Below are 17,635 nucleotides of genomic sequence, written 5' to 3' on the forward strand. Positions count from 1 at the left end.
ACTCACCAACTCTTACCTTGATGGACCAGTCAAGCTGCCAACAGCGCAGAAGAGGGACACAAATCTAGTCCTCCCATTGGTTTTAAATACATAGGAAGCAGCATACGGTGAGGACTAGTACAGGATTTGCTGATGTATCATAAGGCAACAGTGCTGAATTAGTCTATCATGCTCAGCATGATAATGCAAGAAGCTCAACACACGCAATATGGTTCCCGTCCAGCGACTTACTACAATGGATAAGTTGGCCAGAACCTTTCTATTTACATCGTCCAAACATTTATATCGTCCAAATTACTACACTGAGTGGTTTGATGGAACGAAGAAAAATGTGAAGAGACAGGACGCTCACAATGAAAACGGCCGGTTGCTTGCATACTACAATGACGTCGAGGCGCATTTAGCGAACAGTCTGCTACCACAACAAAGGAGGTATGTAGCCTTATGCAACATCTACCATGGGCTTTTGCTATGCCACCTCATCTACCGTACAAGTCGGTCGAAGCGATAGGTCGAGGTTGGAGTAAGCCTCCGGCCGGTGTGCTAACCCCGCAATGCCGGCATCCTGTCAGGCACCGGGCTACACCCCGAGGGTCTAGTAAAGCGTGCTATAGGGTTACTCTAAATGGCAACTTCGCAAGGACTCTCCGGGATTTAGATGAAATCGCATGCAAACAAGCGACGTGGCGAGACCAAGTCCCTGGTCAACACAAAGCTGTGAAAATAACGGGCTTATTTCTTGAAAGCTGACGATCCTCGAGGAAATCACCATCACGGTTGTCGCCAATTGAAGGGGGGTAACTGAGACATTCGTGGCCACTTCCGCAGCAGAATCCGTTTTCCCAACGAAATCAGCCTGGTGGGTGTTGGGGCTCTTTTGCCTATTCATACAGGCAGACTGGGAAGCCTGCAGAAGCCACCTCACTTCCGTACCTGGATACGACGTGCAGGGCAGGGGCTAGGTCATCCCCTTCGCATGTCCGATTAAGCCTCCTAATTGGGCCCCTATGGGCCCCCCTGTCTGGATCGCTGATGGTCTTGCAGTGAGCACCCATGATACCCGTTAGAAGCAGGCGAATACTGATATACACGGTAGTAGTTTAAAGTCGCAACGTATCCGAGCAATTTCACACCCCTTTATTACGCGATTGGAACGATTTGATTCCATCACTCCTCGCAATTGGTGGTGTCGTTGAGGGAGGCGATCGAAGGGAGACATGAAATCGGATTTTCCAGGTCACAACGCTCTGTAGTACAGCGGATCATCATCAATCCTTCTTGCACCACCGTGTGACGAATCGTGGCGCCAGAACCCTTGCTACAATTTGCTTGTGAATGATATGACCGTCGTTGGTTGACCGGTTCCAGAGCAGGCCCATTCCATATAAGACCGCCTACGACCTTCTGGACCCCAAATTGGCTTGTCAACCTAGGCTCCAGATTGCCACAGCTTCTGTCGGGAAGACGCATATTGTCACGTCACAGGGTCGAGCCCATATATTCACCACCAGGAGTTCCCCTTAAATAAAAGAAACTTGGTTGGCCCGCGCTAGACTAAACTACCTAGATATTTCGTTTTCCCCCGTCATCTTTCATCATTACCCACATTCCAAGCTTCCCCTAATTCCCAAGCCGAGCTATGGGCATATCTAACGCATTCGCCGCCCTCGTGGCATTCCTTGCAACCGCTGCCATTGCGTTGCCCGCCGCAGATGCTAGCGACAAGGCATGCACTACTGGTACCGCAGTTGTTACCGCTGGCTACACTATCAACTACGCCCCTGCCACACCCACCGCGACTGTTGCTGGTGCAGGATACCATCCAGAGCCAGCCTGGGAAAGCGGACGTGTGGTGGCGACTTATGCATGTGTTCACAGTATGTGATGTACAGTCCACGTCTAACACAGATATTAGACGTACGGCGTCCCAACCCCGATCGAGACAGGCTTCGCCTACGCGCAATTCAAGTGCCAGTACACCTGCAACGGTGCCAGTCCTCCCGGGTCGAGTTTCTTCGTCAAATACGGTGAGTGGCATTGATGTGTGCAACCAAGCTGACGGACATTTGCTAACTCTCGTGCCAGTTGGTGGTCAGGTCGGCTCTCAGTGCACCTGCTACAGTGACCTGCAAGTACCTCCCTTCTAACTCCAAAAAGAAATGACAACTCATATGTCGACAGGTTGAAGCCAGAAGCTCTAGTTCCATATAACCAGACGGTCGTTGGTGCTTGGAATGCCATTTGCAAGGACTGAGAAACTTTCCACTGCGCGCGATCCGACTGGGTATCTGGCGTTTTAAAGGGATATTATGATGCCGAAGCATGTAGGAACAGGCTTAGGTTATCAGAAAGGGGACATGCGAAGATACCACGTTTTTGCTCGCACGTGGAAACTTTCACTCTCGACACCTGATATGGGCTTCAGGGTTTAAGTACTCCTGGTGACAGAATCAATTGATCTTGGCACCCCTCTCTGTCCTTCTTGAGACATTGGCACGTGACATTATTGAATCATGATGCCTATACCATGCTTGAGTTTTGTACAGAGCGCTATGCGAGGGAGCCCTGCTCACAAGGTCGAGTAATCGTATGACTGGTTTCGAGATATATCATTGGTGGGTATGTCACAAAGTGCGAAACTAGGTAGATAATGGAATGAAAACAATATTTCGAGCGCCTATTTCATTGTTATTCAGTAAGTCAATTTCGAGGCGTTGCAGAGTTGAGGTGTACAGATACTCTACTGGGCTATCTGGCTATTTAATGTACCCAGCCTCCAAATATAGCGCGTCGTATACGTAAATGATCGGACCCAACACCTTTTTGACTGAATGCATGCGCAGCATTCCATTGGACGCTTACTGGACACCGCCTTGCAATCAGTGGAAATCGCTCTCGTTTTCAGTTAGGCAATCCGTGCAGAATTCTGTCACTTCGTATAAGTGCAGCTTGGGGCGACATTGGGAAAGTGCCATGCATGTGCCGATACTCTACATATGCAAAGGCGAAGTCTCATTCAAGTATCTAAATGCGTTTCCTTCGGGGTAACACGGTAAGGACCTGACCGGTGGTCTGACTCTCATGGTACTAGCATGCCGCCCCCAACAATTAGCAATCATTGGCCGCGCCTCGAATTAGGTGCATAGATGAGGCCCTGGGACTGACCGAGGATATGGTACCTTAGATTCGCAATACATTCCACTGCCTTCTGACGAGTCGAGGAATTTATGCTGAAAAAGTCTCGCAATAGCGGAGATCATGCTTGTGGTTGCCCTAACACTGCTTCGTTCTGACTTTAGAAAAGCTTCCAGATCGGCCTTGGGGAAGGTAGCCCTAAACGGGGCTGAGAGGCAGCAGCGGCATGGAAACAAAGCAAAAAGGTAGGACGGAATTAGGATTGTTGACAGTAAGGCTCATTATTTCCTTGTCCCACCCAATGTGCGTGGACCAATGCAATATTCTTCCTTTCCGCCGAGCCTAGAGTCTTTAACACTGCCTGCGCAAGCTCATTTTCCTTTCACGCCACATTGCCTTGTTGAAATAGACTCCTGGCCTTTGCTTCGGTGAGATTTCTGCTTCTCCCAATTGGAGCCTTCTATTGATGATAATGAGACTACCGGGAATCGACCTCTCTCTGCCCCTAGGCCGGAGCAACAGAACCTTCCATGGACCGTCTCACAATCTCCCAGTACCGCTTCTCATCTTTTCGTAGATGTGCGACATGCGCCGAGCCCTCATATTTCTCTAGTTTAGGGGAAAATCCTTTAGTCTTAGCGTCGGCAGCATGTGTCTCAACAGCTCTGTAGTCAATCAAGGCATCACTGGGGCTGTAGATACACACGCGTCGAACCTCAGCTTTGTTCCCCGGATCGTTATTATGCGCCTTTCCCCAGTCGCCCAACGAGTCAGGTAAGAGACCTAGAGCCATAAAGGCAGACCATACAACGGCCCAAGCATAGAGGATAGGCGCGGCGATCAACTGTTGAACAGAAGAGAGGCTGACACTGACAAAGGCGACGGCGTGGGTGATGCTGTAGACGCCTGGGCACGAATCGAAGATAGTAACGTGCGGGGGAAGCTGCTTCTCATCGTCGGGACCTGCCATGATCCTATATTGCTCATATAGGTTCGCGATGCTGGAGGAGCCGCCATTGGAAAACATATGAATTAGAAGAGGCGGTGATGCAGAAGATGTCACTGTCGGGAAGGTAGAGCGAACGACAGAGGCAGCGCGTTTCATAGAGGGACCGATGAGTGATGGACGGATAATGTGGTTCATGGTGCTTCTTAGAAGCAAGATCTGGGAAGCTGGATACAGTGCCTGATACTTGATAATATATTTGGCGATGTGTACACTTCTGGCGCCAGTCCAGCTAGCGATGATGATCAGTCGCGGTTGGTGGCCTGCGCCGTAGCTTGAGCTAGAACTTGACGCCTCTGACGGCTGGTAAAGAGAAACGAACGGGTCAAGTATCTCCATGAAGCAGACAGCGTTTGCCCCGGTTGCTGATGCTGCCGTCGTTACGGATGACATGGTGCTGTGGAGAATAACAGGTTGAGGTTGGCCGCTTTGCAAGGAAGGGGACGAGTGACAACAATGAGACAGTAGTTCATGAACGGTTGTTGAACCCCGCCCCAAATGGTGCCTTCGAGATTACGTAGAAAGACTATCATAACATATTCGCCTGCAATCTTTCTCCCTTGCAGCGGTCCACAAAAGTATCCTGCCCGAGGAAGCTAAAGAGCTATCCCGGTCCCCACCCAGAAAGGCACAGCAGGGCTTGTACCAAGCTAGCTTGATACGTACCGTATGACTCGTTACGAAGTGGGACAATTGCTGTGGTAGAGTGTGAGGTACATTAAAAGGCACCAAAACCGCTGGAAAGAGAGTATTTAGGTCAACTCAGTGTCATAGTTCTTGTGCTATTGGGAGTGCGTTAGTCAGAACCTGCGACACGCGGACGATTCAGCCTTCACCTATTACGGCCCCCACACGGCTCACGTGGGAGAGGGACCCAGGACCTTACTGTCTGGAGTAGTACAGTACAGTCATTTTGCCGCTGCAATTACCAGCATGCAATTGGACCCCCTTACTTCTATGATTTGGATGCAAGTAGAAAACCTCTGTGTGTCAAACTCACCTTGCTCGACTTGCGCCAGTTCTAAAGTAGAGAACAGACCCAGCTGTCGACAATAAGCATGATGTCATTGAACTACCAGAGTACATAGGTGGTGGTCTTTAGTCTCGAATCGGTGTTCATTTTACTTCATGCCTTGTGATTTAACCTCAGAAGGACTTAGATGACATGACTGCTAGAACTTGTATGAGGTTCCCTTCAGTTAGCAGAAGTACGTTACTATATTACCGTCGCTGCAATATAATCATGAGCACTGAAACATACAACTGTGAGGATCGAAATTCATAAGGACAACAATGCATTGCTTCGGAAGGCTGTCGGTTTCAGTTAGAACCATTCTTTAGTCTCATACTGTGATTTCTAGCCTTTACTTTTCGCAGTGTTTTGTCAGGTTCTCCGAAATCACCGAAAAGCTTCCGAGACTGATATTTTGTTCACCATGAGATCTTCCGAGCTCCATAAAGTTGGGGAATTAAGGCTTACTCGGAAAAACACATAAAACTAGCCTTACTATTTAGAGTTCACGAAGATAGTGCATCCAAATTTGCAAATATTGTAATCACCAAGTTACTTCTCGGCTGACACGTAAAGCTGCCACTCTTCTCTGCACCACGAAAGAAATTCTATTCCGTAGTTTCGCTCAACATGACGGAAACAGTGCCAAACAAGACATGGGTATTCCGCGAGGCCCCAACCGAACTACCCAGCTTTGGCATCAATACCGTAATTGAGGACAGACCACTGAGACTAGTACCACCTCCTGGCGGCCTGGTAATCAAACTCCTTGTCGCCGGACTAGATCCTCATCAAAGAGACCGTATGCGGGGAGCTGGCCACGTGGATTATGTTCCTGGTTATGAGCCCAACGAGCCAATCACAAACTTCTCGGTAGCCAGGGTAGTTTCGTCCGACAACGACGGCTTTGTGGAGGGTGATTTGATCCAGGGCAGTCTGCCGATCTCAGAGTATGGGCTGATCCCTAAAGAACTTATTGAAGCCAGGGCAATGGCTTCGCCTCTTATCTGGAAAGCGACTGGGTCTGAGAACCTAGGCTTCGAGCATTACGTTGGACCGCTTGGATTGGCAGGTATGACAGCTTGGAATTCATTCTACGGTCTTGTAAAGCCCGTAAAGGGTGAGACAATTTGGGTGAATGCCGCGTCAAGCTCTGTCGGGGAAGTCGTGGTTCAACTGGCAAAGATGGAAGGGATGCGGGTAATTGCAAGTGTGAGCTCGGATGAAAAGCTGGATTATGTCCTGACTGAGCTGGGTGCTGACGCTGGTTTTAATTACCGACGAGAACCAGTCTCTGCTGCGCTAAGGCGGCTCGCCCCTGACGGATTAGATGTGGTTTTCGAGAACGTTGGGGGCGAGCATTTCCAAGCCGCAATAGAGAATATGAAATGGTTTGGGCGTATTATTAGCTGCGGGATGGTAAGTCAATTCTTTTTGTTTGGCTGAGTCTCAACTGACTGCCCAAGGCGTCACAATACAACCTGCCCAGCGACAAGCAGTACGGAGTAACCAACTTGTCGGAGATTTTCCGTCGCCGAATTCATGTTCAAGGATTTATTTTCTGGGACGAGAACATCTACACGGATAATATCGAGAGTTTCCGCAATCAAATGCCCCGCATGGTTGCAGAGGGAAGGATCAAATCAAGATATACATCATTCCAAGGTATCGAGCAGGCCAACAAAGCATTTCTTTCCATGTTCACTGGAGGAAGTTTCGGTAAGACTATACTAAGAGTTGCCGAAGTATGATGGCCTGGTGTATCTCGTATATTGTCTGGCTATGTGAACAAAAAGGGTTGTGGTTCACGGAGAAAAGATGGAACCCCTAACAGGCTTACTAGCATATTGATACGATTCGGTCATAAAAAACGAAAGTCGCCATGCTCGTAGCCTCATCGGGCCTTGAACGGTGATCGATTTTTTTCTTATTGTATTGGTTTTTCCGGCTAGGTTTGATCTCTTCTCGTAAATGGAAGATAAGAGGCTGATGAACTTAAATTAAACTATGTCTTTGAACCTTTCTAGGGACAGACTATCTATCAACCCGTCAGACACAGCCCTTGCTACCCGAATGGGATAAATTGATCGAATCTCGGTATCTAGGTCCAACTCATTTATCTTCTCACAGTTTCCAGAACTCCATGGCCTATAAAACTGGCCGGTCCAATATATACATATGTTTCTGTGTACGCGTGTGAAGCCGAATTGTGCCTCGCAGACTGTCCGTGACCTGTGTTTGCGACCGTTCGATGGTACATACCCATTTACTCGCCTCCTCCCCGTCACGCCGTCCTCCAGGCATAGCGTCATTGTGTACAATGATAGGATCACGGAATATGGGGTTGAATTGAAATTGTATCCACACATGTGTATTCACCCACTCTCTTGGATGTGAACGTACTGTGAAGCTCACTCATGCATTCTCAACCGTCGAATTCCGTGTTATTACAAGACACCGAAAATTTTCCTCATTGTGCGAGTTTCCGGCGCGCCTACCGAGTGGCCATAGGATAGGCGTGCATGGGAAATTCCTGTCACTCGTTTCACACATGTGGCGTCTCATGATGACAGGAAGCTTACTAACTGGATGCTGAGAATAACTCCCGGGCATACCTTCCGAAACCCTCCGTACTTCTCCGAGGCGACCTCGGGATTTGGTAATTGCGACCGTACGTCGACGATCTTCTCAGTGGATATTGCGCGAGGTATTGTAGAGCAGCAGTTGGTCACAGATGGCGCCAGTTGCCCTCTGCACACAAAGGCATTGGTTTGGGCCTGTAGGGCGGTCTGTGCCCACACAGTACAAATTGAAACCCCACTACAAAGACAGGCATCTCTATCTGGACAATACACATCTTTCAGGGCCGTTTTGCGTAAGATTGTCAGGCTATTACTACTTGAATTCTGCACTCCATACATGAGTATTGCCTTCATGCTATTGCCATAAGCCAATTTAGGGGTCCGTGACATATTGACCTTCCACCTGGAATACAATACTGTTAATACAAATCCAGCGATCGTTGAGAGTGATGTGCCTTCAGAGAAGAACATGTATGGCGCGATTGAATTCGTGGAGCATAACAACAAGCTACCTCCTACAAATGCGCAAAACAATTCCCGAGTCAGAGTGTCACGGCACCACAGGTGTGTCATGGCACCACAGGTGGGATCGAGGCTGTGCTGCAAATCCTGTAGTATTGCAAAAAAATCCAAAGCTGGGAGAGAGAGGAAAGAAGAGCTCCCTTCACAGCTGTGGCGTTTGCCATTTACAGGTAGGGTGGATCACCCCTCGTCCCCCACCACAACAACCACCTGCACTAGCCAGCCCGGAACACAGCAGATAATCTATTCACATACTTTGGTGGAATATAATGTGTCCAGCCGCACAGTCCATCATTGGACGGGTTATAATTCTTAATAGTCAGTCTTGCCGCTCGGATATCTTTATCTTATTTTTCTTCCATCTTACTACACGATATAATATTCCAGTAGGAATAACCATTGATTTTGTGTATAATCAACCGTGAACTCGATTTTCTGCTGCTCAGAACCTTTGCCTAGATGAAGTCCTTGCTGGGTATAATTCTGACTGACAGGGACCTTTGTTGATCTCGTCTTGTTTCGACGGAACTCAATGGGTCCGGAGTACGGACGTCCACCACAATTCAGATTATATAGATCCATAAGTTTATAGAGTCGCTCGATTTGTAGCCGCTGTGAGTCGTTCAAGTCTAACGACTGGATCTTTTATGAGAAACTCTTTACAAATGTATTCAGAACGCCGAAACACCGGCCTCGAGTGAGCCCCTGCGCAAACAAATGCTAATGATCAATGGCGTTGAATTTTCCCCTAAAAATCTTTGATCTGTCGCATTTTCACCTTCAAAGACCGAATAGATCTTATGCCATCATGATTGCCATCTCCGTCTTCACCTAGTTGAATTACAGCAACCAGCAGAGGTTGGCTATGTTGGCCCCGAAATAGCCCCATATCTCCGCCATTGCTGCTCTCGTTGGATTTTGAAGAAACTCTGTAGTGCTCAGGTAGGCCCATGAGCTGTTCGATGGGCTGTAGTTGGTGCTCTGTTAAATGAACAAGAAGACTGCCGGGGAGAGTCTGGTATAAAGGTATCGGCAGACCTCCCAAGTACATTTTGGGAGCAGGCGCTTGGAATGGAGTCGAAGCCCTTGCATTTTTCGTCAGATAGTCTAAGACCTTGGAAAATATTATGTCGTAGATAGACACGATCTGTATGTAGCAAGACAGGGCCGTAAGGAGCTGGGTCGTGCTTATGCGTGGTGAGAAGGATGGCGAGTATGAAAATGTGGGGCTCGTATGGTCCGTAGACGCCGGTAGTCGAAGACCTGTCAGCAAATTTTCTAGCTCTGTTGATGCCTTCGACACTTGGACAAGGGGGTGCGGCTCAGAGATTTCCGTCTCTTCGGTATTGCTCTTGTGGGAGAAAGTCAGGAGTAAGGCGCTTTTGACGTCCCATGGTACCGATCTAATGTAGTATAGCTGTTCAGAGAGTTCATAGTGTAATTTCGAAAGTAGACAGCCCGCATCTTCTACACGACCGTGCGTCGTAGGATCCATCTTAGGTATACTATATTGGTAAGGATGCTGAGAGGGGCCGGGATCCCCTAGTGCCGGTGGTGGCACTATTGATGGTGCGGAATGAGGAGGAGAGGCGCTATCAAGCAACTCGTCACTCGTACCAAAATCAGTATGCTGCATCCCAATGCTGTCCAGAAAGGTGTCTAGGGACATGTCGTAGTCCACCATATTCATGTCAGCACCGCTCTCGGAGGTAGCGGTGTGGAGAGAATTGTTATCGTTCTGCTCGACCCTGGTAGGCTGGCGTGAGGGAGGGCGACCGGTTGGCCGCGCCTTGCTGGTAAAACACTTCACTTGCGACTTCAAGCATCTAAGACAGGTGTCAGGAGATTGGTCTTCGTCACGGTGACATCGCAATTTCTGCGCGCGGCAGCGGTCACAGGCCGAGCGCTTCCAGGGAGCCCTGGACGAGAAGTTGCCAGACATGTCTATGACTAGAGAAAGGGGAGGAAATAAAAGATGAAGCCGAACCTCATCAGTAGAAGATACGGCTCTTATTGAGGTTTCAACATACTTATTATGATTCTAACATGACACGAAACCCGCATAATAGGCGCTTTCCTTGTATTGGTATTGGTTATCCCGGTTCCTTATTGCAGCGGGACTGCAAGGTGTTGTGCATTCGTCGGGGATGGCACGGCCCGCGCCCAGATCAATGAATCGGAATGCCGCTTTTTGAGCGACTCTCTCCACATATGTCTCCTAGTTCACCGCCGATTCGATACAGGGTACGGAGAACGCTACCCAAAATCGATCCGCCAAGAAAGTCTGTCTCTTCTCAGCTCCAGCTGGCCCCCACTGTGGCATAGCAGCTCGCTGGTGGCAAGGCGGATGTATGTTCCCTTTCCTTTCTCATAACGAATTCTACAGCCAATTATGCGAACAGTCTTTATACGCGGTTTGGGTACTAATAAAATATTCTTACTAAGTATACAAACCATGCTGTTTTGGCACTACTTCATATATATCTTGTTACTGAGTCATTTTTAAGTTTTCATGCTACAGGTCACATCGTGTTTTACTAGTCCAGAACAGCTGACTGACGCAACCTGAAGACGTGCTGTTCGGATAATCCTTCTTTTCTCGGCGGATGGGTACTTTTGGCACTAGCTCACTGCGCGGGGAGTCGGCGGCACCAGAGGCTTACTCTCCAGCTTTCACAACATACAAAATACACACATACGTTTCAGCGTCGCGTCGAGACTTCTTAGCCCTCGGCGCCGATTGCTAAGCGAGAAGGAAACTTCGGTCCTACATCATCCTTCACGCAACGGCAATGGCATCCGCCCCCAATCGTCGAAACTTCTGCATTAGTCTTCGAGTCTCGCAGCTAAGCTGAGAGGAATTCAATCCTCCATATCCATACGTCGGATAAAGCGGGATCTGACTACTCCTGCACCTCTATGTGCGTCGTGCATCTCACAGTGGAACGAAGCTCCGTGCAGATACTCTTGGGTTTGCCAAAGTTTGCGGTCAGGCTTATCATCTTCGTCACCGCGATGCACCATGCCCGCAGAGTGCTAGATGTTCGTTAATCCTGGCATGGCTATGCCGAATAAGGTTGCCGAAACTGACACGCCAGAGGTAAGACAGCTTGTCTTCCCCGCACAAGACTATTATTGCGTTCAATTATCGAGTTTACCAGCCGAGAAACACCCCAGAACTTTAGCATACTCCTCTCATGGGGAAAAAAATAAAATAAAATGCGATTATACGCAGTTCGTTCGTTGGGCAAAATATTTGTCAAATGAGAGTAAGAAAACAAAGTGGGGAACTATGAGCCATAGTCTATCTGCAAATCCAGCCTTAGGCTTTGACAGCTGCACATACGTGATACATTCCTATTATGGCAAACGCTGTAAAAAACGAACTTAATAAGACGCTGACTTCAGGATAGCATAACTAACCCCCAAGGCTAAATCAATAAGCTCGATTGTATGACCATGTAGAGTTTCGTACCGCATATCTTAAACATTCATCTCCCTGGCTGTCAATCAAAAACACAGTCAAATCAATTACAAGCTAGTAAGATTTGATACTCCTTAGAGCACGATGGTTCTTGTTGAAAGTGAGGTTATGCCAGCTATACGTGAACTCTAAGCCATTCACTCCTCGAATACAGCCAACACCAAACAGTCTCAAGATATTGGTTGCATAATGTGCTTTGGTTAAAATTGTTCAATGACAGCCTTCCATTGTCAATGTGCGACATTTTGGTCACTATTTCTCTGGCTTTTGGCCGATGACCACCACTCTGTTGTATTGAAACATGGCCCCCTTTCGTGATTGAGAAAATGCCACGTCGACCAACTGGTCAATTTCTGACGCCTTCTCCGGATTCACTGGTCTTAACTTATCAGCGACCATCTTGAGGGTGGGTAGGTTGCACCAGTGTATCGAGAGGCATGTGTGACGCTTTCCTATCTGCCAGTCCGCTGTGACTCCTACTAAGCCTTCATCTTCAAACATTCGTGGTAACTCTTTGACCCATGTGGGGACCATAAGGGAGTCATTGGGAATTGCCTGTGCCCAAAGCGTTTCTAGCGAGTTCGTTGGTACATCTGGCGAAATGGTTTCGATCCGCATCGATTCCATATCCAATTCGCACCACTGCAAGTATCCACCGGGCTCTAGCAATAGGAAGTAACGTTAGATAAAGTACCTTCATGTAGACCCTGCAAAGGTTAAAAGGGCTCATACTTAATAACTTGGTGAGTTTCTGCAATACGGCTGCAGGGTTTGTCTCAATTACCCAGCAAAAGAGGCGTATATTCACGATGTCGAATTTCCCAACAAGGTCCTCTGGGACGTCCGTGAATACACTCCACTGTCTAATCGAGAGATTCTGTGGGAGCCATTCGGCAGGCCCGACTTGGGTTACATCCGTATCAATTCCTACGAACTCCGCTGAATCATCGTCCAATTGCGATGCCATGTCCAGCAGCCATATACTTTGGAAATGAGTTAGTTAGTTTTCACATTATTTTGAAGGAAGGTCGACTTACCCAGTTCCCGTGCCTACATCAGCAACCTTCAAACTCTTTTGATCCCGGGGGACCTTAGGGTGGAGGGCGTAGCCAAAGATGTCTTTCCATAGGTAATGCTGAAGATTGAGTCTTAGGTTTCTGAGTCAGTATATACTATGTAGCAAAGTTGAGAAGCAGATACACACCTGTTGAAGTCAGATAAATCTCGGGAAAGGGGGTATTCCTTGATGCCATTTTTTACGTCTGCCATGTCGAACAAAAGGTAGCGATGTAAGTATAGGTTGTTCAAAGTGGTGAATTGACGGGTTCGAGATGAATTAGATGGTTATTGCTCCTGTTCATGTTTATGGCCATGTTCCTATATACCAGTAACCCAAGAGGTACATCTTAATGTAATTGGTGACAACGCACTGCGCTGAATGTTCCTGCGCTATTGGGGGATAGCAGAGATCCACATCTTACGGACATTCGTACGATACATCATATCGGATGGCGTCATCATACCTCGCGCATTGATTCGCCCCACTCATTCGTTAAACGCGTATCGGATGATAATATTTACTCGGATGGTTATCGGATATGAAAGGACTGACAGGGGACTATATCGGAGGGTTCGGAGGACCTAGAACGTCGATTTACAGTGAACTGGGCAATGAAGTCCTCCGTCACTTGGCAGTGCTTAGACATGAGAAGCAAACGCTCTACGGGGAACTGTATGCAACTCGTGCTAATCTCAATGTCCACCCACAAAAGTTGCCCAATCACTGAGTTATTTTCTCGTACGGAATTATTTGTCTGGTCAGAGAGTCCAGGCCTGATTAATTCCCTATCCAGCTAAAAGAATCCATGCGACAAGTTTAGCCAGCACAATTTTGCTCTAAAGCAGTACCGCGTTGCATATGGCTGTTGCTATACTACTTGCTAGCTGAGCCTGACATGTAGTTCGCATGTAAGGGAAGCTCTGACTGTGCTTGCAGCAGCTTAGACGGATGAGAGTAGTTCTCCGTACATGCGCACCTGGGAAGATGGTGACTTAATACATCCTCACAGCGCTGCTATACCTGCTTTACCAGCCAGTTGAGACATTGTGGTAGATACACCACACATTGGGTAATAATTGATAATATGACTAAGAACGGAATTGAAGATAGGCATTATAACACTACATAAGCAGGCACATTCTGCCTATGGGTATAACTATCCCTACGCATGCTGACTGGAAGATCGGGTGTACTGCGTCCAATGGTACTTGCAAGAAAATAAGTTCTGGTGCATGGTATAGGCTTAGACTAAATACTTGGCATTATTCTATCTTGTGACTTGATGTCAATGTGGAATGGCTTACGGTTGAAACATCATGTGAAAGCAACGTTTGTTAGCCAACGAGCTGTGAAACCTTAGTTGAAGTTTATTCACCAAAGACATGATCTACCAGGATCGCAACCTACTGGGTAATTGAGCTTGTGCGGTGGCAGGGATCGTCGAAGTCTCGACTGATACGTTAGTATTAAATATTTTGCTAGGCGCCGTACCCCTGTGGTGTGTTAGGGAATACAGAAAGCAGGTCACCAAATAAAGGAAAACATGTTGTGGCTAGAAGCAGTAATACGATTAGAGTTCCAGTTACAATTCACCATCACTAATGCTAGATCCAAAGGCAGCAACCACCCACAGGCGAAAGCTAGTGCCTGCCGTGACAGCCGGTATTTCGAGTCTGAGCCAGGATCAGTACGTGAGTTGCGACCGAACTACAGGTTCAGCATTCTTATAATATCGAGAAAGGGTTAGTGAACGAGTAATATAGACACCTATAAGACCAACCAACGAATTCCATTGAAGCCCCCTTATAGCGTCTTCCTAAATTCAAGGCCGACTGTCGTAGAGTTGTAGCAGTAGAGAAATTTTGATCAGTTGGTAGACATATACTTCCCTACAAAATTACCGACAAACATGATATACCGTGAATTCAGAGCATTTTTGTTAAGGCATAGGAGACGGTACGATGGAGGAGATTGATCTAGTGACTCAAATGACAGTTATGGAGTAGTGCGTTGTACGTTCAAATATATACGTAGTGGATGGAGTCGCCAGTCCCTTATACTTGTAACTTCAAATGTTGAGTGTCTCATCTTAGTATTCCTAGGGCATGATATCGTCCCTGTTAGAGAATCATTCCAATCACAGTGTTGCAAATCCCCCACGGATTACACCGATGCTGAGTCCTAAGCTTCCCTCCCTTTGAGTTAATTCGAACATCTGATGTATGGATGGTCGTTTATGTCCTCATAATCAACCCTTCCGCCTGAAAATGGTCAGATTGAATCAATATCAAACTCTACATTAGTCCTTCTCCGCATCAGTAGCTGCGCGGCAGGGTTCGAGTTCGATCGAGTGCCCGTCATCGCGGGCTCGAAGTCCGTACCAGGAACTAACTTCCAGTCATATTTCATTATCATGTGACATAACGTAACCTTGATCTCGTTTGCAGCAAAAAAGCGCCCCGGGCATGCGTGTATTCCGTGGCCAAATCCAAGGTGGTCGTCACTTGTAGCCACGAGTTGCGACAGGTTCTCTTTGCCCGGTTCTAACCTTTTTTTAAAGAAGCGATACCCGTCCCACTGGTTGGGATTCTCATAGAAATCCGGATCCCTCATTCGATATAGGTCCATTTGGGTACAAGTACCCTTCTTCAGAACCAGCCCATTAGACAGTCGAACATCGTCAACCACGTTGCGGCGCATGCCAACTGAAGAAATGGATGTTAGTTATATCCAATACAGTATTGAGCGCGATTTATCATACCAATGCTGAGCGGTTTCATCCGTGAAGATTCTTTGATACAGCTATCCAGAAGCTTCATAGAGTAAAGCGACGTCTTTTTCCACCCTTGACTTCGTAAGACGTCTCTGATTTCCTCTCGAAGAGGTGCCACAATTTCTGGATTCTGAGCAATATCTAGTACACATTGGTCAAGCAGGTCTGTCGTTGTGTGTATAGCCACCAAAGACAAGGACAGCTGGAATACTTCTGGAATGAAGTCCTGACCAGCTTCTTCTTCTGCCCATTGCAATGCATCATTAAACTCGGGAATCGGTTTCCCCGACGCAAGAGCGGCTCGTTTAATTTCTCGACGCTTCTGGACGACTGGACCTATTATCTTCCTAGATTCTTTGGCTAATGCCCGGACTCTGGTACAGTGAGGCAAGAACCAGTGAACAACTTTTCGAAGTGAACGGGGCCATAGTCGCAATTCGGGAGCTGCATTGAAGACTGAAAGGGCGTAAGATTTAGTGACACGTAGCCAATCCTCATCTCTGCATAACTCTTCGCCCAAGAATATTCGTGAAGACAAACGCGCGACGATGCTGAGAAGCGGATCTTTAATAGTGATTTCGTGCCATTCTGGTAGTTCCAAAGTTAACACCAATTTGTAGCAGTGACCAAACTTATCAGCAAAGACTACCAACCTGGGTTCTCGCCAAGGTGTATAGACAAAGCAAAAGCAGCCTCCTGAGACAGAGGTGCAGTCATCTTGCCTAATGCTGAATGTCAGTTCCTGTAGTCGCACAAAAGTTGGAAGACTGAAAGTTTACTCAAAGACAAAGTCAGTTGCTTCCTAATAACGGACTGCAGGAGTAGATCACTTCGAGATTCCGATTCGATAGATTCAAATCCAGGAATTCCTCCGTGAAAGTCCTAGATGACGGCGTTAGTCTCTTTACTGATCAAATGCTCCCGGATCACATACCATTTCGAAAGCTTTACTAAAGCTCATCTGCGGAATGTTCCGAATTTCACCAATGACGTCGGGAGGTAGCATCACGATCTCCCCTAAATCGGACAGGATTCTATAAGGCTTCCCTGGGTACAGAACTCTAGCTTTGCTGACAATCCCTTTTGCAGAACTGAGAAAGGCTTGCTGTACCAATGTGATGTCAGTTCGCTCTGTTGGCGGTAATAGTGTTTAGCGGGATCGAAGCGCAACTTGCCTTCGTTTGGTAATGGGAGAACAAAGTTGGTGGGTTGAGGTGAGGCAAGCTCTTTAGGCTGTCCTCTGGCGATCTAAAATTGTATGCTACAGCTAGCAACATCAAAGCTGTAATAATATACAAAAGTGGATGCGTCATAGAAGATTTCAACCACGTGCTCCAGTCCCCGAGCGAGGGAAACGTAGCAGGAGAAGCCATTGTGCGAAGTGAAGTTCGAACTGGGAAAGGTGATAAGCTAATTGTGCACAGGGATCTGCATACGAACAAAAAAAGTGAGATAGGTTGTAATGATTAAGCAGCTAGTGAAACCCTTGGGTTTCGTGGGTTTGTACAGAAAATTCGCCTACAGGTTATCTGAGAAACGAATTCACGCTCAACGGATATACCAGGACGTGGTGGCTGGAACATCTTTAAAAGATACAAACACCAACGACATGCCCCTTGAGTTAATATGCTGAAACTTGACTGGCATTCGGCAAGGTAAGCGGCCGAAATGCGAAATAGCATTCGTGTAGAAACCCGTCGATCGGCGCTGCCAAAAACCTTCCGATCGCATTTCTGCCAAGGCCGTTTCGACCAATCAAGTCACCCATTTCTTCGGCAGCATATACAAGGATTCAGGAATGACTCAGGTAGATACTACTCGCATCGGGATGCTGTTCAATTTGACACTGTGCACTTTCGAAGGTGTATTGAATACTATTCCTACGCTGCCATACCCACGTGACACCATAAACTCGACAATTTGTGCTCATTGAGTCACAACAAGCTACATGCGGTTGATAATTCCACGCAGGGTTTTTCTGATCTACTTCGCAAGTAAACTCCATGCAATATTGTCTCGGAGGGCTCGGCGGGAAGTACCCACTCGGACGTGTTACTAGTC

The 17,635-nt window shown here is 47.4% G+C and overlaps 6 protein-coding genes across 6 annotated transcripts; 2 read left to right on the plus strand and 4 right to left on the minus strand.

Moving 5' to 3' along the window:
- Positions 1 to 1,639: 1,639 nt before the first annotated feature.
- On the plus strand, positions 1,640 to 2,147 carry JN550_005490 (uncharacterized protein; the record flags this gene model as incomplete). The annotated part of the gene is made up of 3 exons (XM_049317123.1): positions 1,640 to 1,849; positions 1,916 to 2,027; positions 2,086 to 2,147. The coding sequence occupies 3 exons, from the start codon at positions 1,640 to 1,642 to the stop codon at positions 2,145 to 2,147; spliced, it is 384 nt and encodes a 127-aa protein (XP_049172503.1).
- A 1,493-nt stretch (positions 2,148 to 3,640) lies between these two features.
- Positions 3,641 to 4,534, minus strand: JN550_005491 (uncharacterized protein; the record flags this gene model as incomplete). Its single annotated transcript, XM_049317124.1, has 1 exon — positions 3,641 to 4,534. One exon carries the CDS (start codon positions 4,532 to 4,534, stop codon positions 3,641 to 3,643), a length of 894 nt encoding a protein of 297 aa, XP_049172504.1.
- Positions 4,535 to 5,783: 1,249 nt separating this feature from the next.
- Positions 5,784 to 6,904, plus strand: JN550_005492 (uncharacterized protein; the record flags this gene model as incomplete). The annotated part of the gene is made up of 2 exons (XM_049317125.1): positions 5,784 to 6,572; positions 6,620 to 6,904. The coding sequence occupies 2 exons, from the start codon at positions 5,784 to 5,786 to the stop codon at positions 6,902 to 6,904; spliced, it is 1,074 nt and encodes a 357-aa protein (XP_049172505.1).
- A 2,101-nt stretch (positions 6,905 to 9,005) lies between these two features.
- JN550_005493 (uncharacterized protein) lies at positions 9,006 to 10,199 on the minus strand (the record flags this gene model as incomplete). The annotated part of the gene is made up of 1 exon (XM_049317127.1): positions 9,006 to 10,199. The coding sequence occupies one exon, from the start codon at positions 10,197 to 10,199 to the stop codon at positions 9,006 to 9,008; it is 1,194 nt and encodes a 397-aa protein (XP_049172506.1).
- A 1,794-nt stretch (positions 10,200 to 11,993) lies between these two features.
- JN550_005494 (uncharacterized protein) lies at positions 11,994 to 13,010 on the minus strand (the record flags this gene model as incomplete). The annotated part of the gene is made up of 4 exons (XM_049317128.1): positions 11,994 to 12,403; positions 12,474 to 12,724; positions 12,779 to 12,889; positions 12,946 to 13,010. The coding sequence occupies 4 exons, from the start codon at positions 13,008 to 13,010 to the stop codon at positions 11,994 to 11,996; spliced, it is 837 nt and encodes a 278-aa protein (XP_049172507.1).
- A 2,062-nt stretch (positions 13,011 to 15,072) lies between these two features.
- Positions 15,073 to 16,580, minus strand: JN550_005495 (uncharacterized protein; the record flags this gene model as incomplete). Its single annotated transcript, XM_049317129.1, has 5 exons — positions 15,073 to 15,506; positions 15,563 to 16,162; positions 16,228 to 16,296; positions 16,354 to 16,456; positions 16,509 to 16,580. 5 exons carry the CDS (start codon positions 16,578 to 16,580, stop codon positions 15,073 to 15,075), a joined length of 1,278 nt encoding a protein of 425 aa, XP_049172508.1.
- Between the last annotated feature and the right edge of the window lie 1,055 nt (positions 16,581 to 17,635).

Source organism: Neoarthrinium moseri (genome assembly GCF_022829205.1).
Source record: "Neoarthrinium moseri strain CBS 164.80 chromosome Unknown scaffold17_Wmoseri_CBS_16480, whole genome shotgun sequence".
NCBI lineage: Eukaryota > Fungi > Ascomycota > Sordariomycetes > Amphisphaeriales > Apiosporaceae > Neoarthrinium > Neoarthrinium moseri.